General features: G+C 39.2%; 1 protein-coding gene across 3 annotated transcripts in view; it reads right to left on the reverse strand.

Moving 5' to 3' along the window:
* Unc50 (Unc50 RNA binding protein) overlaps positions 1–25,232 on the reverse strand; it is a 254,965-nt gene that overhangs the window by 208,095 nt on the left and 21,638 nt on the right. For all 3 annotated transcript variants that reach the window (XM_070085996.1, XM_070085995.1, XM_070085997.1), the window contains one exon: positions 14,279–14,430. In XM_070085996.1, coding sequence (XP_069942097.1) covers positions 14,279–14,430 — 152 coding nt within the window. The remainder of the gene's footprint in view (positions 1–14,278; positions 14,431–25,232) is intronic.

Genomic DNA, 25,232 nt, shown 5'->3' on the forward strand with positions numbered 1-25,232 from the left:
GCTAATTTGTGTGTGCTGTGGAGGGCAAACAGTAAGGCATGGGTCACTAGGGACTTTTTCTATGACTGGTTACACCATGCATTTGCCCCCAATGTGAAAGATTACCTAACTGAAAAGAAATTAGACCTTAAGTGCCTCCTGGTGTTAGACAATGCCCCTGGTCATCCTACAGACGTGGCAGAGCGACTTTATGGAGACATGAAGTTCATTAAGGTGAAGTTTTTGCCTCCTAATACCACTCCTCTCCTGCAGCCCATGGACCAGCAGGTTATTGCAAACTTCAAAAAACTGTACACAAAAGCTCGGTTTGAAAGGTGCTTTGTAGTGACCTCAGAAACTCAACTGACTCTAAGAGAGTTTTGGAGAGATCACTTTAATATCCTCAATTGTGTAAACCTTATAGGTAAGGCTTGGGAGGGAGTGACTAAGAGGACCTTGAACTCTGCTTGGAAGAAACTGTGGCCAGAATGTGTAGACAAAAGGGATTTTGAAGGATTTTAGGCTAACTCTGAGAGGAGTATGCCAGTTGAGGAATCAATTGTGGCATTGGGGAAGTCCTTGGGGTTGGAGGTTAGTGGGGATGATGTGGAAGAGTTGGTGGAGGAGGACAATGAAGAACTAACCACTGATGAGCTGATAGATCAACTTCAACAGCAAGAGGCCAGACCTGAGGAAACTGGTTCGGAGGAGGGGAGAGAGAAATTGAAGAAGTTGTCTACTACAAAGATTAAGGAAATCTGTGCAATGTGGCTGAAAGTGCAAACCTTTATGGATGAAAATCACCCTCACACAGCTATTGCAAGCCGTAATGGTGACTATTACACTGACAATAGGTAGTAGGTTGGTAGACAGCAACCACCCAGGGAAGTACTACCGTCCTGCCAGATGACTGTGAAACAAAAACCTGTAACTGTTTTGCATGATGGTAGGATTGCTGGTTTCTTTTTCTGTCTCATAAACACGCTAAGATAACAGGGATATCTTGCTACTCCTACTTACACTTTGGTCACACTTCACAGACACGCACATGCATATATATATATACATACATCTAGGTTTTTCTCCTTTTTCTAAATAGCTCTTGTTCTTTTTTATTTCTTCTATTGTCCATGGGGAAGTGGAAAAGAATCTTTCCTCCGTAAGCCATGCGTGTCGTATGAGGCGACTAAAATGCCGGGAGCAATGGGCTAGTAACCCCTTCTCCTGTATACAATTACTAAAAAAGAGAAGAAGAAAAACTTTATAAAACTGGGTTGCTTAAATGTGCGTGGATGTAGTGCGGATGACAAGAAACAGATGATTGCTGATGTTATGAATGAAAAGAAGTTGGATGTCCTGGCCCTAAGCGAAACAAAGCTGAAGGGGGTAGGAGAGTTTCAGTGGGGGGAAATAAATGGGATTAAATCTGGAGTATCTGAGAGAGTTAGAGCAAAGGAAGGGGTAGCAGTAATGTTAAATGATCAGTTATGGAAGGAGAAAAGAGAATATGAATGTGTAAATTCAAGAATTATGTGGATTAAAGTAAAGGTTGGATGCGAGAAGTGGGTCATAATAAGCGTGTATGCACCTGGAGAAGAGAGGAATGCAGAGGAGAGAGAGAGATTTTGGGAGATGTTAAGTGAATGTATAGGAGCCTTTGAACCAAGTGAGAGAGTAATTGTGGTAGGGGACTTGAATGCTAAAGTAGGAGAAACTTTTAGAGAGGGTGTGGTAGGTAAGTTTGGGGTGCCAGGTGTAAATGATAATGGGAGCCCTTTGATTGAACTTTGTATAGAAAGGGGTTTAGTTATAGGTAATACATATTTTAAGAAAAAGAGGATAAATAAGTATACACGATATGATGTAGGGCGAAATGACAGTAGTTTGTTGGATTATGTATTGGTAGATAAAAGACTGTTGAGTAGACTTCAGGATGTACATGTTTATAGAGGGGCCACAGATATATCAGATCACTTTCTAGTTGTAGCTACACTGAGAGTAAAAGGTAGATGGGATACAAGGAGAATAGAAGCATCAGGGAAGAGAGAGGTGAAGGTTTATAAACTAAAAGAGGAGGCAGTTAGGGTAAGATATAAACAGCTATTGGAGGATAGATGGGCTAATGAGAGCATAGGCAATGGGGTCGAAGAGGTATGGGGTAGGTTTAAAAATGTAGTGTTAGAGTGTTCAGCAGAAGTTTGTGGTTACAGGAAAGTGGGTGCAGGAGGGAAGAGGAGCGATTGGTGGAATGATGATGTAAAGAGAGTAGTAAGGGAGAAAAAGTTAGCATATGAGAAGTTTTTACAAAGTAGAAGTGATGCAAGGAGGGAAGAGTATATGGAGAAAAAGAGAGAAGTTAAGAGAGTGGTGAAGCAATGTAAAAAGAGAGCAAATGAGAGAGTGGGTGAGATGTTATCAACAAATTTTGTTGAAAATAAGAAAAAGTTTTGGAGTGAGATTAACAAGTTAAGAAAGCCTAGAGAACAAATGGATTTGTCAGTTAAAAATAGGAGAGGAGAGTTATTAAATGGAGAGTTAGAGGTATTGGGAAGATGGAAGGAATATTTTGAGGAATTGTTAAATGTTGATGAAGATAGGGAAGCTGTGATTTCGTGTATAGGGCAAGGAGGAATAACATCTTGTAGGAGTGAAGAAGAGCCAGTTGTGAGTGTGGGGGAAGTTCGTGAGGCAGTAGGTAAAATGAAAGGGGGTAAGGCAGCTGGGATTGATGGGATAAAGATAGAAATGTTAAAAGCAGGTGGGGATATAGTTTTGGAGTGGTTGGTGCAATTATTTAATAAATGTATGGAAGAGGGTAAGGTACCTAGGGATTGGCAGAGAGCATGCATAGTTCCTTTGTATAAAGGCAAAGGGGATAAAAGAGAGTGCAAAAATTATAGGGGGATAAGTCTGTTGAGTGTACCTGGTAAAGTGTATGGTAGAGTTATAATTGAAAGAATTAAGAGTAAGACGGAGAATAGGATAGCAGATGAACAAGGAGGCTTTAGGAAAGGTAGGGGGTGTGTGGACCAGGTGTTTACAGTGAAACATATAAGTGAACAGTATTTAGATAAGGCTAAAGAGGTCTTTGTGGCATTTATGGATTTGGAAAAGGCGTATGACAGGGTGGATAGGGGGGCAATGTGGCAGATGTTGCAAGTGTATGGTGTAGGAGGTAGGTTACTGAAAGCAGTGAAGAGTTTTTACGAGGATAGTGAGGCCCAAGTTAGAGTATGTAGGAAAGAGGGAAATTTTTTCCCAGTAAAAGTAGGCCTTAGACAAGGATGTGTGATGTCACCGTGGTTGTTTAATATATTTATAGATGGGGTTGTAAGAGAAGTAAATGCGAGGGTCTTGGCAAGAGGCGTGGAGTTAAAAGATAAAGAATCACACACAAAGTGGGAGTTGTCACAGCTGCTCTTTGCTGATGACACTGTGCTCTTGGGAGATTCTGAAGAGAAGTTGCAGAGATTGGTGGATGAATTTGGTAGGGTGTGCAAAAGAAGAAAATTAAAGGTGAATACAGGAAAGAGTAAGGTTATGAGGATAACAAAAAGATTAGGTGATGAAAGATTGAATATCAGATTGGAGGGAGAGAGTATGGAGGAGGTGAACGTATTCAGATATTTGGGAGTGGACGTGTCAGCGGATGGGTCTATGAAAGATGAGGTGAATCATAGAATTGATGAGGGAAAAAGAGTGAGTGGTGCACTTAGGAGTCTGTGGAGACAAAGAACTTTGTCCTTGGAGGCAAAGAGGGGAATGTATGAGAGTATAGTTTTACCAACGCTCTTATATGGGTGTGAAGCGTGGGTGATGAATGTTGCAGCGAGGAGAAGGCTGGAGGCAGTGGAGATGTCATGTCTGAGGGCAATGTGTGGTGTGAATATAATGCAGAGAATTCGTAGTTTGGAAGTTAGGAGGAGGTGCGGGATTACCAAAACTGTTGTCCAGAGGGCTGAGGAAGGGTTGTTGAGGTGGTTCGGACATGTAGAGAGAATGGAGCGAAACAGAATGACTTCAAGAGTGTATCAGTCTGTAGTGGAAGGAAGGCGGGGTAGGGGTCGGCCTAGGAAAGGTTGGAGGGAGGGGGTAAAGGAGGTTTTGTGTGCGAGGGGCTTGGACTTCCAGCAGGCATGCGTGAGCGTGTTTGATAGGAGTGAATGGAGACAAATGGTTTTTAATACTTGACGTGCTGTTGGAGTGTGAGCAAAGTAACATTTATGAAGGGATTCAGGGAAACCGGCAGGCCGGACTTGAGTCCTGGAGATGGGAAGTACAGTGCCTGCACTCTGAAGGAGGGGTGTTAATGTTGCAGTTTAAAAACTGTAGTGTAAAGCACCCTTCTGGCAAGACAGTGATGGAGTGAATGATGGTGAAAGTTTTTCTTTTTCGGGCCACCCTGCCTTGGTGGGAATCGGCCGGTGTGATAATAAAAAAAAAAAAAAAATAATACACTGACAATGTTGTGAAACACTTTAGGGAAGTCATAAAGGAACGAGAGGTACAGGCCACTATGGACAGATATGTTGTGCAACAGAAGTCCAGTGACTCTGAAGCTGGTCTTAGTGGCATTAAAAGAAGAAGGGAAGTAACCCCAGAAAAGGCCTTGACACCGCAAGTCTTGATGGAAGGGGATTCCCCTTCTAAACATTAAGACTCTCTCCTCCTCCCATCCCATCAATCATCACCAGATCTTCAATAAAGGTAAGTGTCATGTAATTGTGCATGCCTTTTTCAGTTTGTGTGTATTAAAATTAATATTTCATGTGGTAAAAATATTTTTTTTTCATACTTTGGGGTGTCTTGCACGGATTAATTTGATTTCCATTATTTCTTATGGGGAAAATTCATCCGCATAACGATAATTTCGCATAACAATGAGCTCTCATGCACGGATTAATATCGTTATGCGGGGGTCCACTGTATCCCTCCAAACTGCCAATATCCCAAACCCTTCCTTTAGAGTGCAGGCATTGTACTTCCCATTTCCAGGACTCAAGTCCAGTTATATAAAATAACCGGTTTCCCTGAATCCCTTCACTAAATATTACCCTGCTCACACTCCAACAGATCGTCAGGTCCCAAATACCATTTGTCTCCATTCACTCCTATCTAACACGCTCACGCACGCTTGCTGGAAGTCCAAACCCCTCGCCCACAACACCTCCTTTACCCCTCCCTCCAACCTTTTCGAGGACGACCCCTACCCCACCTTCCTTCCCCTACAGATTTATATGCTCTCTCTCCATGTCATTCTACTTTGATCCATTCTCTCTAAATGACCAAACCACCTTAACAAACCCTCTTCAACCCTCTGACTAATACTTTTATTAACTCCACACCTTCTCCTAATTTCCACACTCCGAATTTTCTGCATAATATTTACACCACACATTGCCCTTAGACAGGACATCTCCACTGCCTCCAACCGCCTCCTCGCTGCAGTATTTACCACCCAAGCTTCACATCCATATAAGTGTGTTGGTACTACTATACTTTCATACATTCCCTTCTTTGCCTCAATAGATAACATTTTTTGCCTCCACATATACCTCAATGCACCACTCACCTTTTTTCCTTCATCAATTCTATGATTAACCTCATCCTTCATAAATCCATCCGCTGACACATCAACTCCCAAATATCTGAAAGCATTCACTTCTTCCATACTCCTCCTCCCCAATTTGATATCCAATTTTTCTTTATCTAAATCATTTGATACTCTCATCACCTTTCTCTTTTCTATGTTCACTTTCAACTTTTTACCTTTACACACACTCCCAAATTCGTCCACTAACCTTTGCAATTTTTCTTTAGAATCTCCCATAAGCACAGTATCATCAGCAAAAAGTAACTGTCACTTCCCATTTTGTGATTGATTCCTCATAATTTAATCCCACCCCTCTACTCCATCTCCCCATCTACTAACTCCCCTACTCTGTTTTTAACTGACAAATCCATTTGTTCCCTAGGCTTTCTCAACTTGTTTAACTCACTTCAAAGTTTTTTCTTATTTTCATTAAAATTTCTTGACAGTATTAAACATAATACATCACACCAACCAACTACAATTACATTAGCATTCTATCTTTTACAAATTTGATATGTTAAAAAATAAGTGGTCTGCCATTTTCGGGGGTCCAATGAACATAACACTATTATTCCCATATGTTCTTCAGTTTGTTTTAGACAATATTTTTAATTAGACATCATTTTCAAGAACAAACTATCATCTTCATTGATGTATACCTAAAAAATTGCTGTTTTATATTAGTTTCCCTTCATTTTGACAGTGGTGTTTTCATAATGAAATTCATTACCTAGAATGATAACTGTACTTAATTATGCTATCTTCATACAACTTAATTCACTGAGCATTTACATGATCCAACCTTAACTATGTATAAAACAATTTTCAAGTGCGTATACTCTGAAGTCTGCCTGAAATGCACTGCATAACTAAGGCTTTCTCCATGTACGACAACCTCTGTTATATATTCTCTTTAACCGTTTGACTGTTTCGGCCGTATATACGTCTTACGAGACAGTGTTTCGGACGTACAGTGTATATATATACTCAATAATTCTAGCAGCTTTAAATCAAGCAGGAGAAAGCTGCTTTGACATGTATTTTCCAATAGTATTTATGGTTGTATTCTCGTTTCCATGGTCTCAATTGATAGAATGGAAAATATATTACAGAAATAGTGGTGATTTTGATTAGTTTCATATCAAAAACGACCTTGAAACTGAGCTCAAACTAGTGAAAATGTTCGATTTCTACCAATGTTCAAGAGTAAACAAATCACACCACTCATCCAATACACGTCAACTGGGGAGTCTAATATTCTTTCACTAGTGCACTGATATTATTTATACCATTTTTACAATAATGCAGTAGTCTGCAATACAGTAACTCTTCTATTTTTTGTGTGAATAAAAAATCAAAACAGCCGTGACTAATGAACAGAGGATATGTTATTTTAGTGCCAGGAATGTCTGCATTGTTTATTTTGGACCTTATTTTGAAATCGGCATCTTTTTTAATTTGCGTAAAATTGGTCAAATTGCCAATTTCTGACCACTTTATTCAGTAGTTAAAATTGGTTTCTTGTACTCAATTGATAGAAAAAATGGAGTTCTAAAGAAATAGCTGAGTTTCATTAACTGGAGCAATGGAATTGGCCGAAAATAGGATTAAAATTCGGCAAAATCACCGATGCGTACATATCGCTGAGATCGCTAACTTCGAAGGAGCATAATTCTGTAAGTTTTCTATCAAATTTCGTACTTTTGGTATCATTACCATTGGGAAAAGATTCTCTATCATTTCAAAAGAAAAAATAATTTTATTTTTTCAAATATTTTTCGACATAGAAGGACAGTTTCAGGAAGGGGCTTGCGACAGTCAAAGGGTTATTACTACTACTACCACCTCTATTACACTACACATACATGTACACATTTATTTATACACACTCATCTGAGTTTTCTTTGATTTTATCTTAATAGTTCTTGGTCTTATTACTTTTCCTTTTATATCCGTGGGGAAGTGGAATAAGAATCTTTCCTCCATAAGCCATGCGTGTCGTAAAAGTCAACTAAAATGCTGGGAACAATGGGCTAGTAACCCCTTTTCCTGTAAAGATTACTAAAATGAATAAGAAGAAGAAAATTGTCTAAGTGGGAAGTCTGAATGTGCGTGGATGTTGTGCAAATGACAAGAAAGAGATGATTGTGGATGTTATGAATGAGAAGAAGCTGGATGTCCTGGCTTTAAGTGAAACAATGCTTAAGGGGGTGGGAGAGTTTCAGTGGAGAGGAATAAATGGGATTAGGTCAGGGATTTCAAATAGAATTACAGCTAAAGAAGGAGTAGCAATAATGTTGAAGGATAAGCTATGGCAGGACAAGAGGGACTATAAATGTATTAATTCAAGGATTATGTGGAGTAAAATAAAAATTGGATGTGAAAAGTGGGTTATAATAAGCGTGTATGCACCGGGAGAAGAGAGAAGTGTAGAGGAGAGAGAGAGATTTTCAGAAATGTTGAGTGAATGCGTGGGGAGTTTTGAATCAAGTGTGAGAGTAATGGTGGTTGGGGATTTCAATGCTAAAGTGGGTAAAAATGTTATAGAGGGAGTAGTAGGTAAATTTGGGGTGCCAGGGGTAAATGAAAATGGGGAGCCTTTAATTGAGCTATGTGTAGAAAGAGATTTGGTAATAAGTAATACATATTTTATGAAAAAGAGGATAAATAAATATACAAGGCATGATGTAGCATGTAATGAAAGTAGTTTATTAGATTATGTATTGGTGGATAAAAGGTTGAAGGGTAGGCTCCAGGATGCACATGTTTATAGAGGGGCAACTGATATATCGGATCATTATTTAGTTGTAGCTACAGTTAGAGTAAGAGGTAGATGGGAAAAGAGGAAGGTGGCAACAACAAGTAAGAGGGAAGTGAAAGTGTATAAATTAAGGGAGGAGGAAGTTCGGGTGAGATATAAGCGACTATTGGCAGAAAGGAGGGCTAGTGCAAAGATGAGTAGTGGGGGGGTTGAAGAGGGTTGGAATAGTTTTAAAAATGCAGTATTAGAATGTGGGGCAGAAGTTTGTGGTTATAGGAGGGTGGGGGCAGGAGGAAAGAGGAGTGATTGGTGGAATGATGAAGTAAATGGTGTGATAAAAGAGAAAAAGGTAGCTTATGAGAGGTTTTTACAAAGCAGAAGTGTTATAAGAAGAGCAGAGTATATGGAGAGTAAAAGAAAGGTAAAGAGAGTGGTGAGAGAGTGCAAAAGGAGAGCAGATGATAGAGTGGGAGAGGCACTGTCAAGAAATTTTAATGAAAATAAGAAAAAATTTTGGAGTGAGTTAAACAAGTTAAGAAAGCCTAGGGAAAGTATGGACTTGTCAGTTAAAAACAGAGTAGGGGAGTTAGTAGATGGGGAGATGGAGGTATTAGGTAGATGGCGAGAATATTTTGACGAACTTTTAAATGTTAAGGAAGAAAGAGAGGCAGTAATTTCATGCACTGGTCAGGGAGGTATACCATCTTTTAGGAGTGAAGAAGAGCAGAATGTAAGTGTGGGGGAGGTACGTGAGGCATTACGTAGAATGAAAGGGGGTAAAGCAGCTGGAACTGATGGGATCATGACAGAAATGTTAAAAGCAGGGGGGGATATAGTGTTGGAGTGGTTGGTATTTTTGTTTAATAAATGTATGAAAGAGGAGAAGGTACCTAGGGATTGGCAGAGAGCATGTATAGTCCCTTTATATAAAGGGAAAGGGGACAAAAGAGACTGTAAAAATTATAGAGGAATAAGTTTACTGAGTATACCAGGAAAAGTGTACGGTAGGGTTATAATTGAAAGAATTAGAGGTAAGACAGAATGTAGGATTGCGGATGAGCAAGGAGGTTTCAGAGTGGGTAGGGGATGTGTAGATCAAGTGTTTACATTGAAGCATATATGTGAACAGTATTTAGATAAAGGTAGGGAAGTTTTTATTGCATTTATGGATTTAGAAAAGGCATATGATAGAGTGGATAGAGGAGCAATGTGGCAGATGTTGCAAGTATATGGAATAGGTGGTAAGTTATTAAATGCTGTAAAGAGTTTTTATGAGGATAGTGAGGCTCAGGTTAGAGTGTGTAGAAGAGAGGAAGACTACTTCCTGGTAAAAGTAGGTCTTAGACAGGGATGTGTAATGTCACCATGGTTGTTTAATATATTTATAGATGGGGTTGTAAAGGAAGTATATGCTAGGGTGTTCGGGAGAGGGGTGGGATTAAATTTTGGGGAATCAAATTCAAAATGGGAATTGACACAGTTACTTTTTGCTGATGATACTGTGCTTATGGGAGATTCTAAAGAAAAATTGCAAAGGTTAGTGGATGAGTTTGGGAATGTGTGTAAAGGTAGAAAGTTGAAAGTGAACATAGAAAAGAGTAAGGGGATGAGGGTATCAAATGATTTAGATAAAGAAAAATTGGATATCAAATTGGGGAGGAGGAGTATGGAAGAAGTGAATGTTTTTAGATACTTGGGAGTTGATGTGTCAGCAGATGGATTTATGAAGGATGAGGTTAATCATAGAATTGATGAGGGAAAAAAGGTGAGTGGTGCGTTGAGGTATATGTAGAGTCAAAAAACGTTATCTATGGAGGCAAAGAAGGGAATGTATGAAAGTATAGTAGTACCAACACTCTTATATGGGTGTGAAGCTTGGGTGGTAAATGCAGCAGTGAGGAGACGGTTGGAGGCAGTGGAGATGTCCTGTTTAAGGGCAATGTGTGGTGTAAATATTATGCAGAAAATTCGGAGTGTGGAAATTAGGAAAAGGTGTGGAGTTAATAAAAGTATTAGTCAGAGGGCAGAAGAGGGGTTGTTGAGGTGGTTTGGTCATTTAGAGAGAATGGATCAAAGTAGAATGACATGGAAAGCATATAAATCTATAGGGGAAGGAAGGCGGGGTAGGGGTCGTCCTCGAAAGGGTTGGAGAGAGGGGGTAAAGGAGGTTTTGTGGGCAAGGGGCTTGGACTTCCAGCAAGTGTGCGTGAGCGTGTTAGATAGGAGTGAATGGAGACGAATGGTACTTGGGACCTGACGCTCTGTTGGAGTGTGAGCAGGGTAATATTTAGTGAAGGGATTCAGGGAAACCAGTTATTTTCATATAGTCGGACTTGAGTCCTGGAAATGGGAAGTGCAATGCCTGCACTTTAAAGGAGGGGTTTGGGATATTGGCAGTTTGGAGGGATATGTTGTGTATCTTTATATGTGTATGCTTCTAAACTGTTGTATTCTGAGCACCTCTGCAAAAACAGTGATAATGTGTGAGTGTGGTGAAAGTGTTGAATGATGATGAAAGTATTTTCTTTTTGGGGATTTTCTTTCTTTTTTGGGTCACCCTGCCTCGGTGGGAGACGGCCGACTTGTTGAAAAAAAAAAAACTCTATTACTACAGTACTATTATATTACCACTAGTACTCCTGCTTCTACATTATTACTACTAGTACTAATGCTACTACTTTGTTACCACTAGTACTACTACCACCACTTCTCATCTCCCTCTTCCTCACTTGTCATCATTTGGTCATCTCTGTTGTTTACTGTTCACTGCTGACTGGATAATGTTCCACGATGGTCCAAAACATTGTCTAAACTTTCTTGTGCTAGGAAAACCCAATTTATGAGTTTCAATAAAAAGATAAATAAAATCTTAATTTAACCCTTAAACGGTCCAAATGTATATATACGTTCACTCGCGTAACGCCCCGAATATTTTGAGAAAAAAAATAGTTTTTTTTTATTAGGAAAAAAGAGCATGTGGTATCCAGGCATCCCCAATTTCTTTCATATGGCGCACACTGAGTGCACACACCCATTCTCTCATGTCTAGGCGACTCAGGCATATCGTGCCAATGTTGAATGAGTGACAAAGGAAACATATATACAGTGGACCCCCGCATAACGATATTAATCCGTTCCTGAGAGCTCATTGTTATGCGAAATTATCGTTATGCGAATGAATTTTCCCAATAAGAAATAATGGAAATCAAATTAATCCGTGCAAGACACCCCAAAGTATGAAAAAAATTTTTTTACCACATGAAATATTAATTTTAATACACACAAACTGAAAAAGACATGCACAGTTACATGACACTTACCTTTATTGAAGATCTGGTGATGATTGATGGGATGGGAGGAGGAGAGAGTCTTAGTGTTTAGAAGGGGAATCCCCTTCCATTAAGACTTGAGGTGTCAAGTCCTTTTCCGGGGTTACTTCCCTTCTTCTTTTAATGCCACTAGGACCAGCTTCAGAGTCACTGGACTTTTGTCGCACAACATATCTGTCCATAGAGGCCTGCACCTCCCGTTCCTTTATGACTTTCCTAAAGTGGTTCACAACATTGTCAGTGTAATAGTCACCAGCACGGCTTGCAATAGCTGTGTTAGGGTGATTGTCATCAAAAAAGGTTTGCACTTTAAGCCACATTCCACACATTTCCTTAATCTTTGAAGTAGGCAACTTCTTCAATTTCTCTCTCCCCTCCTCCGAACCAGTTTCCTCAGGTCTGGCCTCTTGCTGTTGAAGTTGATCTAGCAGCTCATCAGCGGTTAGTTCTTCATTGTCCTCCTCCACCAACTCTTCCACATCATCCCCACTAACCTCCAACCCCAAGGACTTTCCCAATGCCACAATGGATTCCTCAACTGGCATAGGATTCCCAGGGTTAGCCTCAAACCCTTCAAAATCCCTTTGGTCTACACATTCTGGCCACAGTTTCTTCCAAGCAGAGTTCAAGGTCCTCTTAGTCACTCCCTCCCAAGCCTTACCTATAAGGTTTACACAATTGAGGATATTAAAGTGCTCTCTCCAAAACTCTCTTAGAGTCAGTTGAGTTTCTGAGGTCACTACAAAGCACCTTTCAAACCGAGCTTTTGTGTACAGTTTTTTGAAGTTTGCAATAACCTGCTGGTCCATGGGCTGCAGGAGAGGAGTAGTATTAGGAGGCAAAAACTTCACCTTAATGAAGCTCATGTCCCCATAAAGTCGCTCTGCCACGTCTGTAGGATGGCCAGGGGCATTGTTTAACACCAGGAGGAACTTAAGGTCTAATTTCTTTTCAGTTAGGTAATTTTTCACATTGGGGGCAAATGCATGGTGTAACCAGTCATAGAAAAAGTCCCTAGTGACCCATGCCTTACTGTTTGCCCTCCACAGCACACACAAATTAGCCTTGAGGATATTCTTTTGCCTGGGAGTTTCTGAGTGATACACTAATAAAGGCTTCACTTTGCAATCACCAGTAGCATTGGAACACATCAACAGAGTAAGCCTGTCTTTCATAGGCTTATGTCCTGGGAGTGCCTTTTCCTCCTGAGTAATGTAGGTCCTGCTTGGCATTTTCTTCCAAAACAGGCCTGTTTCATCACAATTAAACACTTGTTCAGGTTTCAGTCCTTCACTGTCTATGTACTCCTTGAATTCCTGCACATATTTTTCAGCTGCTTTGTGGTCCAAACTGGCAGCCTCACCATGCCTTATCACACTATGTATGCCACTACGCTTCTTAAATCTCTCAAACCAACCTTTGCTGGCCTTAAATTCACTCACATCATCACTAGTTGCAGGCATTTTTTTAATTAAATCCTCATGCAACTTCCTAGCCTTTTCACTTATGATCACTTGAGAGGTGCTATCTCCTGCTATCTGTTTTTCATTTATCCACACCAATAAGAGTCTCTCAACATCTTCCATCACTTGTGATCTCTGTTTCGAAAACACAGTTGAACCTTTGGCAAGAACAGCTTCCTTGATTGCCGTTTTCTTGGACACAATAGTAGCGATGGTTGATTGGAGTTTACTATACAACCTGGCCAGCTCAGAGACACGCACTCCACTTTCATACTTAGCAATGATCTCTTTCTTCATCTCTATAGTAATTCTCACCCTTATTCCCGAAGGGTTGGCACTAGAAGCTTTCTTGGGGCCCATGGTCACTTATTTTGCAGATAAAATCACCAAAAACACTGTAATAATACGAAATGTTCTGATTGTATGCTTGGATGTTACCGCGGAGGCTGGCTGGTAAACAATGCCACCGGCGGAACATGTGAGGCTGGCTCAGGCCTCACATTAGACGCGTCTCGGACGAATAGCATTGAGCAGGTTTTTTAGCGGTATGCGAGGCAAAATCTTAGTGATAAAATGTATCGGTATGCGGATTTAACGTTATGTGTTGCCAACGGTATGCGGGGGTCCACTGTATATGTTCGGGACGCTACGCGAGAGAACTCATATACTGTATACGTTTGGACCGTTTAAGGTTTAATGGCCTATAAGTAAGAAGTGTGTGTGTCCAGTAATGCTGTTTGTCAAGTAAATCCCAGTAATGTTAAATATAACAAATAAAGAAGCACTATAGTAATGTGTATAAAAAATGGTACCACATGCAGATGAGAGATATATTATAATAAATGTTAGAAATATACAAGTTAAAAGTACAGTACCAGTAATATTAAGTACCTTTTGTAGTAGACAAATAAGACTGCTTTGTTTGGACAGTAATGGACAATTGTGATCCAACAGATTTTGTCTTTAATTTCTGTAATTTGTCAGTTATTTGCCATAACAACAACAGACTTTGTCTAATGCTTTTGAAACCAATTTACCCAATGCACAGAATCCCTTATTTCTAAAATTTGTTAAATAGAGTTCCATTAAATTGAGGTTTTATTTACTGTGCATTATCATAGGTGTTCTGAGGTTGAGAAGTACAAATACTTACGTTTCCTATATTGAAAGTTTCTATAAACTTTCTGTGGAGATATGAATAAATACACCATCTGCCAGGCTGCAAATTCAAAATCCATTTGACGGAACTTTAGAAGCCGTCGGAGGTACCTGTATCTTTTTGCCGCAGCCGTCATACAGTCGTGTCTGTTGGGTAGAGAGAGAATTACGTGAGTGCATCACGCAGGGCCTAGAGGCTATGAAATTTTTAGAGCCTACAAAAATTTTTGTAAACTAAAATCAAATTTTTAAAAAATCTGAAAAGGAAACAAACAAAAATATTTATCTTCTTAAATTAAACATACGAACAGCAAACCCTCAAATTAATGGACCCACATTTAATGGACTTCAGAAAATTGGCAGGATGAATGTTGGAATCACAGGACAAAATGGAAAAAGTCCATAGATTCCAGATTTTGTCAATACCAACAGTGTCGATAGTGTCTGGCAGCCTTCTGAATGAAGAGGCCAAGTCGGATAATTCCAATGTTTGTTCAGTATGGCCCAAATTGTCCTCGTCCAGGAGCTGTCTGCTTTCATTGTTTCCAGAGCTACAGGCTGCCCCATCACTGTAATGTCTGTGCTCACTCATGCATACACTTACCATAGTCTCCAATTTTCTCAGGATTTACAGTGTTCTGTGTGACTTTATTAACATATTAAGAACAGTGCAATTAACAATGGTTTCTAAAAAAGATTAAAAAGATTAAAGATTTTATTTCTTAGCAAAGGTTACAATGTGTAATTACAATTTTGATTTGGTAAGTACAAAGAAAGCCACTATCATGCTGGGGTATTTTAGGCAAACTAATACATAATAACTACTTAAGTTTAGACAAAATAAGAATGGTTAACTTTTTAATATATCTTTATTTTATCTTAATACTAATGTGAGGTAGTCAGGGTTTATAAGAATAATCTTGAAGTTGCACATAATAAAAAAATATTACAATTAATGGTTCAAACAGTAATATTTTATGGATTGGCAGATGTTTTAATAGACTAGAGGTCATATAATAAAATATTTGCTTCAAACTGATTAGAAGTTGTTTTGATTGGTTTGGTTAGTACTGAGAGATGAGATGATTTTTTTAGCATAGTCCTAAATTTGTATGTAGTCAGGGGATCCTTAACCAGTTCAGGTAGTGAATTCCAGATCTTTGGGCCCTTTATGTGCATTGCATTTTTGCACAGTGTGAGACTGACACGAGGGATGTCAAGTGGTGGTGCCAGGAGGAAACATATGCTCTCAGTGTTAAGCAGAAACTTGAACTAATAAGGAAAGTTGAGTGTGGCATATCAGTGGCATGCATATGTGAGGAATATGATGCTAGAAAATGTCTCTGATATCTATAGAAGCAACGACAAACTTACAGGCAATGTTCTTAAATTAAGTGTAGATGCTAGTCATCTACTCCTCAGCCATCTACAGTTTTGAAGTGGGACACTTATGAAACATTTAGGAATCTTTACTGAGGAAATGTTTTGTCAGCCAGTGGTTTCATCAGTCCAATACAGTGGAACAGTGTAAGATGAGGAAATGTTTGAGGTAATCAGTCCCTCATCATCCACCATTCTTCTCTGTATTGGACTGAAGAAGCCACTGGCTGGCCAAATGTTTCCTCAGTAAAGATTCCCAAATATTACACAACTGTCTCATTTTTCAACTTGTTGGTTTTCTAAACAATTCATATCACATGTACAATTTCATTAGAGGGGCTTTACAGCTCCTCTAATTCAGAATAAAAGTTATTCTGAATTGCTACTGTTGATAATGGCAGTTTACACATTATCTTTCCACCACAGAATGTAAGTAAAATTGCTGTAAAATTAGTATACTGTCTTCTACTGTACATGATGTTACTATTGTACTTTCAATGTATTCCTTTATATTTGCAATTCCTGTAATGTACTGTTTTACAGGTTACAATATTTTTGGGGATATAGTTTTGGAGTGGTTGGTGCAAATATTTAATAAATGTATGGAAGAGGGTAAGGTACCTAGGGATTGGCAGAGAGCATGCATAGTTCCTTTGTATAAAGGCAAAGGGGATAAAAGAGAGTGCAAAAATTATAGGGGGATAAGTCTGTTGAGTATACCTGGTAAAGTGTATGGTAGAGTTATTATTGAAAGAATTAAGAGTAAGACGGAGAATAGGATAGCAGTTGAACAAGGAGGCTTTAGGAAAGGTAGGGGGTGTGTGGACCAGGTGTTTACAGTGAAACATATAAGTGAACAGTATTTAGATAAGGCTAAAGAGGTCTTTGTGGCATTTATGGATTTGGAAAAGGTGTATGACAGGGTGGATAGGGGGCAATGTGGCAGATGTTGCAGGTGTATGGTGTAGGAGGTAGGTTACTGAAAGCAGTGAAGAGTTTTTACGAGGATAGTGAGGCTCAAGTCAGAGTATGTAGGAAAGAGGGAAAATATTTCCCAGTAAAAGTAGGCCTTAGACAAGGATGTGTGATGTCACCGTGGTTGTTTAATATATTTATAGATGGGGTTGTAAGAGAAGTAAATGCGAGGGTCTTGGCAAGAGGCGTGGAGTTAAAAGATAAAGAATCACACATAAAGTGGGAGTTCTCACAGTTGCTCTTTCCTGATGACACTGTGCTCTTGGGAGATTCTGAAGAGAAGTTGCAGAGATTGGTGGATGAATTTGGTAGGGTGTGCAAAAGAAGAAAATTAAAAGTGAAAGAGTAAGGTTATGAGGATAACAAAAAGATTAGGTGATGAAAGATTGGATATCAGATTGGAGGGAGAGAGTATGGAGGAGGTGAATGTATTCAGATATTTGGGAGTGGACGTGTCAGCGGATGGGTCTATGAAAGATGAGGTGAATCATAGAATTGATGAGGGGAAAAGGGTGAGTGGTGCACTTAGGAGTCTGTGGAGACAAAGAACTTTGTCCTTGGAGGCAAAGAGGGGAATGTATGAGAGTATAGTTTTACCAATGCTCTTATATGGGTGTGAAGCATGGGTGATGAATGTTGCAGCGAGGAGAAGGCTGGAGGCAGTGGAGATGTCATGTCTGAGGGCAATGTGTGGTGTGAATATAATGCAGAGAATTCGTAGTTTGGAAGTTAGGAGGAGGTGCGGGATTACCCAAAACTGTTGTCCAGAGGGCTGAGGAAGGGTTGTTGAGGTGGTTCGGACATGTAGAGAGAATGGAGCGAAACAGAGTGACTTCAAGAGTGTATCAGTCTGTAGTGGAAGGAAGGCGGGGTAGGGGTCGGCCTAGGAAAGGTTGGAGGGAGGGGGTAAAGGAGGTTTTGTGTGCGAGGGGCTTGGACTTCCAGCAGGCATGCGTGAGCGTGTTTGATAGGAGTGAATGGAGACAAATGGTTTTTAATACTTGACGTGCTGTTGGAGTGTGAGCAAAGTAACATTTATGAAGGGGTTCAGGGAAACCGGCAGGCCGGACTTGAGTCCTGGAGATGGGAAGTACAGTGCCTGCACTCTGAAGGAGGGGTGTTAATGTTGCAGTTTAAAAACTGTAGTGTAAAGCACCCTTCTGGCAAGACAGTGATGGAGTGAATGATGGTGAAAGTTTTTCTTTTTCGGGCCACCCTGCCTTGGTGGGAATCGGCCAGTGTGATAATAAATAAAAAATAAAATATTTTTAGTGCCTGAAAATCTTCAGAATCAAAATCAAGTCTGCTGATTCCAAACTTTGTCTGTTTATGTTACGATCATGAAAAAAAATAAATTTATAATTCAGAATGTAGGGGCAATCGGCAATAACACACACCCACTCCTCCCCACTGCTCCATTAATTTGAGAGATCAATGTATGTGAGAGTAAAAGTAGGAAATTACTATTATATTATTACATGTATCAAATGAAAATTTAATTCTATGACAAGATTTAAAATTTTCTTAATGCTTAAAGAAAATGGTTATGATACTGGCAAAAGAGAATAATAACAATAATAAAATGATAAAACACGTATAGTATACATTAATATTGCAATAAATTAGTTATTACAGTCATAAGGGAGGGCGCCCATGAAGGCAAGCTTGCTTGAGGCCTAAGAAGGTTTGAATATCGTAATGTGTATGGTATATATTGATTAACCCTTTTACTGTCCAGATCCTTGAAAATAATACAGCTGTGTTCACACTAAAAAAATCTGAAATGTTAAGAGAATCTTTTTCTGACGTTAGTGACACTAAAAGTGCGAAGTTTGGTGGAAAACTTACAGAATTATTCAGGTGCAAAGTTGGCAGTCTGGGCGCAAATTATACAATGACAATTTCATCCACTTTGAGTCCTATTTTAAGCCAATTTCAATGCTTCATTCAACCTAATTCTTAGCTATTTCACTAGTTTGCCATCTGTTCTATCAACAGAGGACAAGAAACTACTCAATTCAACTATCAGAGCTACTCTACACAGTGGATGGAATTTGGCAATTTGGCCAATTTTACACAAAATTAAAAAATTCTAATTTAATCCTTTTGCTGACTGTGCTATAGTACTATGGCTTTGAGGCCACTGTCTGTGGCATAGTACTATGCCATGAGCTCAGCTCAGATAAGCTGTAGGTGGTAAATTTGGGCCTAGATATGAGAGAATGTCTGTGTGATAAGTGTGCACCACATAAAAAAAAAAAAAAAAAAATCCTCAAGCACACAGTGTATAATGAGAAAAAAAAACTGTGACCGTGTTTTTGGTTTAAAACAGCGACTTTGCGGTGTATTTTCGTACCGTTTTCATGGTTGTATTTTTTATTTTTTGGTCTCATTTGATAGAATGAAACATGTTTTACAGAAATAAAGATGATTCTGATTGGTTTCGGGATTGAAAATAGCTTGAAATTCTGCTCAAAATAGTGGAAATGTCCGATTTTTGCCGATATTAATAAGTAAGTTTATTCAGGTATACACAAATTCAGTTACATAGATTATGAGACATAGCAGCATATCTGTAGAGAACTCAGGATAACCCAAAAGAAGTCAGACAAAGTGAATTTCCACTTGGGTCCAAATCACGTCACTCGTCCAATATACATCCAACTGGCTGGTCTAATATGCATTCACAAATGAGTTGATATTATTTATACAGTTATTACAATATTGCATAACAGTAAATCTTCTATTTCTTTGTGTGAATAAAAATTCAAAATGGAATTCATGTGTAAAGGCTGGAAACATAACTAATGAACAAAGGAAATGTTATTTTAGTGGCAGGAATGCCTGCAGTTTTTATTTTAAACCCTATTTTGAAACTAGAATATTTTGAAATTCGTGTGAAATTAGCCAAATTACCAACTTCTGATCACTTTATTGGGTAGTTGAAATAGTTGACTGGGTGATTTCTTGTGCTCAATTGATCAAATGGAAGACATACTAGGAAAGCAGCTAAGAATTTGGTCGACTGGAACAATGTAATTGGCCTAAAATAGGACTCAAAGTGGGCAAAATTGCTGATGCATAAATAGTGCTGATGCATCAATTTCCTATCAAATTTCATAGTTTTTATTTATTACCTTCAGAAAAAAGATTCTCTACCATTTCATAAGAAAAAATACAATTTTTTTTTAATTCTTGGACATTGTGGACAAGCTTTAAATTGGGGGTTTGGATGGTGAAATGGTTAAAAATGAAGTCCAACATAATCACTGTAGACATTCCTGGCTCTAAAACAATATTTCCTCTGTTCATTAACCCTTTGAGGGTTTCGAACGTACCAGTACGGCTTACGACCCAGGGTTTTTGACGTACTAGTACGCCTAAATTCTAGCACCCTCAAATCTAGTGGAAGAAAGCTGGTAGGCCTTCATATGAAAGAATGGGTCTATGTGGTCAGTATGCACAGTCTAAAAAAAATCCTGCAGCACACAGTGAATAATGAGAAAAAAAAACTTTGACCGTTTTTTTGGAATAAAACAGCGACTTTGCACTGTATTTTCGTACGATATTTATTGTTGTATTCTAGTTTTCTTGGTCTCATTTTATAGAATGGAAGACATATTACAGAAATTGAGATGATTTTGACTGGTTTTACAATGAAATGTACCTTGAAATTGAGCTCAAAGTAGCAGAAATGTTCGATTTTTTCCAAATTTCAAAATTAAACAAATCGTGCCAAGCGTCCAATACACATCAACTGGCGAGTCTAATATTCTTTCACAAGTGCACCAATAATATTTATACCATTTTTTACACTAATGCAGTAGTCTGCATAACAGTAAATCTTATATTTTTTGTGAGAATAAAAATTCAAAGTGGAAAGCAAAAGAATATAAGAGAGGCCTTGAGACGTGACTAATGACCAGAGGAAATGTCATTTTAGTGCCAGGAATGTCTTTCTGGACCCTATTCGGAAATTGGCATCTTTTGAAATTTGTGTGAAATTGGCAAAATTGCTAAATTCTGACCACTGTACTGGATAGTTGAATTTCATAAATGGGTGGTTTCTTGCACCCATTCGATAGAAGAAATGGAGTTCTAGCGAAATATTCATGTTTTTTGTCGACTAGTACAGTGGAATTGGCCGAAAATGGGGCTCAAAGTGGGCAAAATCGCCGATGCGTAAACATCACCGAGACCACTAACTTTGCAAGAGCATAATTCCGTAAGTTTTCCATCAAATTTCATACTTTTGGTGTCCTTATGATCGGGAAAAGATTCTCTATCTTTTCATAAGAGAAAATTATTTTTCTTTTTTAAATTTGGCTGGCCCTGAGAACGAGTTTCGGAGAGGGCCTGTCGACCCTCAAAGGGTTAATCACATTTCTAGGCCTCTCCTATAATACACTTTCCTTCCATTTTGAATTTACTCTCACATAAAAAAAAAATCGAAAACTTACCCTATTTCTCGGGTAATAAAATAAGGAGAAAGTAAAGCCCCTAGCCTGGTAGGCAACACTCTCACCTCACACACTGAGTGTCCATGGCTCAATTCTCTTTCAGGTGGAAACACTGGGCATGTTTCTTTATACCTGCTGTCCCTGTTCACCTAGCAAGAAAGCAGGTACCTGGGTGTTTGCCTACTAGCATGGGTTGCATCATGGGAGACAAGATGGAAGGACCACAAGGGAAATAAGACAGACAGTCCCCATTGATGCACTGACTTCCTTGGATTATCCTGGGTGGCTAACCCTCCGGGTTAAAAATTCAAACAAAATCTTATCTCTTCTATCTTACCTCAAAGCAGATATGAAGAAAACAATGACTGGGTTAAGAGTGTGCTGGAGTATATATGAGTTACAGGTGTGAGAGTACAAGTTTCTAAGGGAAGCATCTTGCTATGTGAAGCACTTCAGGAAGACTAGTGTACTCATGTTATGAATCACTAAATACTACTGCAGATAAAACTTGTAACATGTAATTAATAATTTGTGAGACAACTAAGCATGAATATTTTCAAGATGTAATGTGGGGGTTTATACAGTAGAACCCCCGTATACATGGACTCGGTTTCCACGGTTTCAGTTATCCATGGTATACGGTGGCTTAATAACGGCCCCAAAGTGCAGAAATAGTGATGGTAGCCGTTGTTCAGTGCCTAAGAGAAGCTGTGATGTGCTTCCCATCAGTCAAAAAGTGATCATTCTTGACTTACTGTGTGAAATTTATCAATTAAACTTTATCATAGGTATGTATGTATGTAAATGAAATACTAGTTATATATAGTGTTTGCTACTAACCACGGTTTCAGGTATCCATGGTAGATCTTGAAACACATCTCCAGTGGATATAGGGGGACTACTGTAATACAATGGGCAGTTTATATTATACTTGGCAGTTGTTATGCAGGGTTCTGCACGACATTGTAATGTACATATAGTGGAGAAGTGCGCCATAATAGTATGAATGTTATAATTGTAAAGTATAATTTTATAATTTATAATGTGCATTAAGGGGTACTGTAAAGTACTCTAACTGTAATTATAAAGAAATCATGCTAGGTATTTATTTTCCAACTGTGTTTGGGTATGCGGGGTAAGCGTGGCTAGGAGGAGTCATGTGGAGTCAGCATGGCATGGAGGCTGGCATTGGAGATGCTGTGTATTTAAACTAAGTTTGTAGTTGTGTACTCCTTTTGTTTACCTAACTCAAGCCATAGGCTCTTCTATGGTTTACCTGTATGCTCACCTAGGCTCTGACATGGTCAGGGTGCTGTGGGATGAGTGAGGAAATAAGAAATGGGGTTGGTATTAGAGTAGCGACGGCCTGGCGCTGACTAGGCTGAGTGTTATGGTTACTGGACCGCCAGCCACCTGCTTCTTGTGGGCGTTTAGGATAGAAGATAGATGAAGGTGTTTCTAGAGTGTGTACATAGTGTTATCTTGAATAAATAGATATATTTTCCTAACTAGGATTTTTGCCTAACCCTCTGTTAACCAACCCACTGAAGTAACAAATACTGGTTTAGCACTTTCTGTTTTGACTGGAATAGCCCTGGGTGGCCTGTTTATGCTTAAGATGAGTGTAACTTTTACCTTTGCCCTTAGACAAGGCTCTAGCCCCCAGCTGTCCCACATTTCTGCGTAACAGCAGTTTATATTACACATGGCAGTTTATATTACACTTGGCAGTTTATATTACACTTGGCAGTTTATATTACACTTGGCAGTTTATATTACTCTTGGTAGTTTATATTACACTGGGTGGTTTATGTCACCCACACCTGCCCTCCTATGCCCACAAACTTAGGTTGCTCACACCAGTACTGCAACCTTAACCCTTTCATTGTTTCTTGCGTACAACTACATCACTGAGGCCAGTGTCGTTTGTGTAACTCTGCATCTTAATCAAAGAACCCTTGTGTTTGATATCATTTGTCAAGTTTGGCCTAGACATGAGAGAATGGGTCTGTGTGGTAGATGTGCACAGAATAAAATGATAAATTAGACACATGTGCAACACTTGGGTATCTTTATTGAGGAAACGTTTCGCCACACAGTGGCTTCATCAGTCCATACGTAGGAGAAACTTGAAGAACAGGAGGAGAATGAGGTAATCAGTCCCTCAACCTTGAGTCGATGTGTTCAGTCCATCAATCTTGAATAGAATACGGCACATCAGCGGAGAAGCAGCTTATAAACCGTATGGCAGGAGAGGTGCAGCAGTCATAGGTCGTGTCACATTTGTTCAATGTGGAAGTAGGTCGTGCCCAAGAATTAGGCAAGCGAAGAATTCCTAAGTATTAAGATCCCAAGAAGTTGCAGTGTCTGACAATAAAGATACCCAAGTGTTGCACATGTGTCTAATTTATCATCATGTCGGTTCTCTGAACCATTCATCTACAGAATAAAATAAATCTTGCCCCATGCAGTGATAGCCTCTGAGTGTTTGTGTTAAAACGGTGTTTTCCTGGGTGCTTTTTCATGGTTTTACTGAATGTCTTTTGAGGCACAATGGTAAAAACACTGTAGTCCAGAACCTAACTAGTGAAATGGAAAAGATTTTAGTTGGCTTCAGACTGATAGTGGCCTGAAATATGCCGCAAATGGGCAGAAATATTAAATTTTTGCAAATTTCCTGAGGAGGTCATCATGATTCATGAAATCATAACAACATGACTGCAAACGAACCAGGGTACAGGCAGGGTTAGAACTCATGGCAAGTGAATCATAAAGCTCCAGGCCAATGCATAAGCCACTGTTTTTTCCTGAGGAAGTGCAGGAGCCTGAATCCATTCTCTCCCCCCCCCCACAGGTTTTGAATAGGTCCACTTAAATTATTAGGAAGGCTTACACCACACCCCATCATTCTTGGTTAGTATATTTTATTATCTGAGAAATAGGGCAAAACTTTTTTTTTTTTTTATGACAGATTCAAAATGGAGGGCAAGTGTTCTATAGGAGGCACCTGAGGACATTATTAATAAACAGAAGAAAGATTGCTTTAGTGACTGGAATATCTATAGTGTTTATTTTGTACTTTTTTTAAATTTAAATTTGTTGAATTTTTTGTAAAAATGGCCAAATTACTGACTTCTGTGCATTTTACAGGGTAGGTCTGATAGTTGAATTGGCAGCTTTATGCACTTAATCAATAGAATGGTAGGTATACTAGCATGTAAGCAAATGCTATGACATATTTATTAGAAAATGTTTTGGTCCTGGGACCTTGATCACTTCTAACATACAGAGGTAGAAAGATATTATATGTAGGTGGAGAGTGAGGTGTGAGTGACGCATGGTGACCTGAAGAATGCCATGTTGGGATGAGGATGGGTAGATGATGAGATCATGTGACTCCTGTGTTGTTGGGTTGGTGGTGCTTAGCCTGCTTATTTATCAAGTATGTTAATGTTTTAGAAACATTTTCTAATAAATGTCATAGTGTTTGCTTATGCGTCTTTCTAAACCAACTTGTCGGTATTTATTACCAAGGTTTAAGATTGAGACACTTATGCAGCATATGGGAATCTTTATTCAGGAAACGTTCCGCCACACAGTGGCTTCATCAGTCCAATACAAAGAGGAAGGCGTAAGGAGAGGAGGAGTATGAGGTAATCAGTCCCTCAGCCTGGAATCGATGTGTTCAGTCCATCAATCTTCTGGAATGTACAGCATAGGGCCGTAGACGTGGCTTATATACTGTAGTGAGGTGAGGTGAAGCAGGCGGAGGTGGGGTCATAGTGGTACCATCCACTAGTCGAAGTAGGTCTTCATCCAAAGCCACGTCTACGGCCCTATGCTGTACATTCCAGAAGATTGATGGACTGAACACATCGACTCCAGGCTGAGGGACTGATTACCTCATACTCCTCCTCTCCTTACGCCTTCCTCTTTGTATTGGACTGATGAAGCCACTGTGTGGTGAAACGTTTCCTGAATAAAGATTCCCATATGCTGCATAAGTGTCCCAATCTTCGACTTGTCGGTTTTTCAAACCATTCATCACACATTACCAAGGTTTATACCAGGTATACTAGCAAAATAGTTAGGAACTGGATCAAAAGGAGCATTGGAAATGACTTCCAATAAGAC

This window comes from Cherax quadricarinatus, chromosome 17 (genome assembly GCF_038502225.1).
Source record: "Cherax quadricarinatus isolate ZL_2023a chromosome 17, ASM3850222v1, whole genome shotgun sequence".
NCBI classification, from domain to species: Eukaryota; Metazoa; Arthropoda; class Malacostraca; order Decapoda; family Parastacidae; genus Cherax; species Cherax quadricarinatus.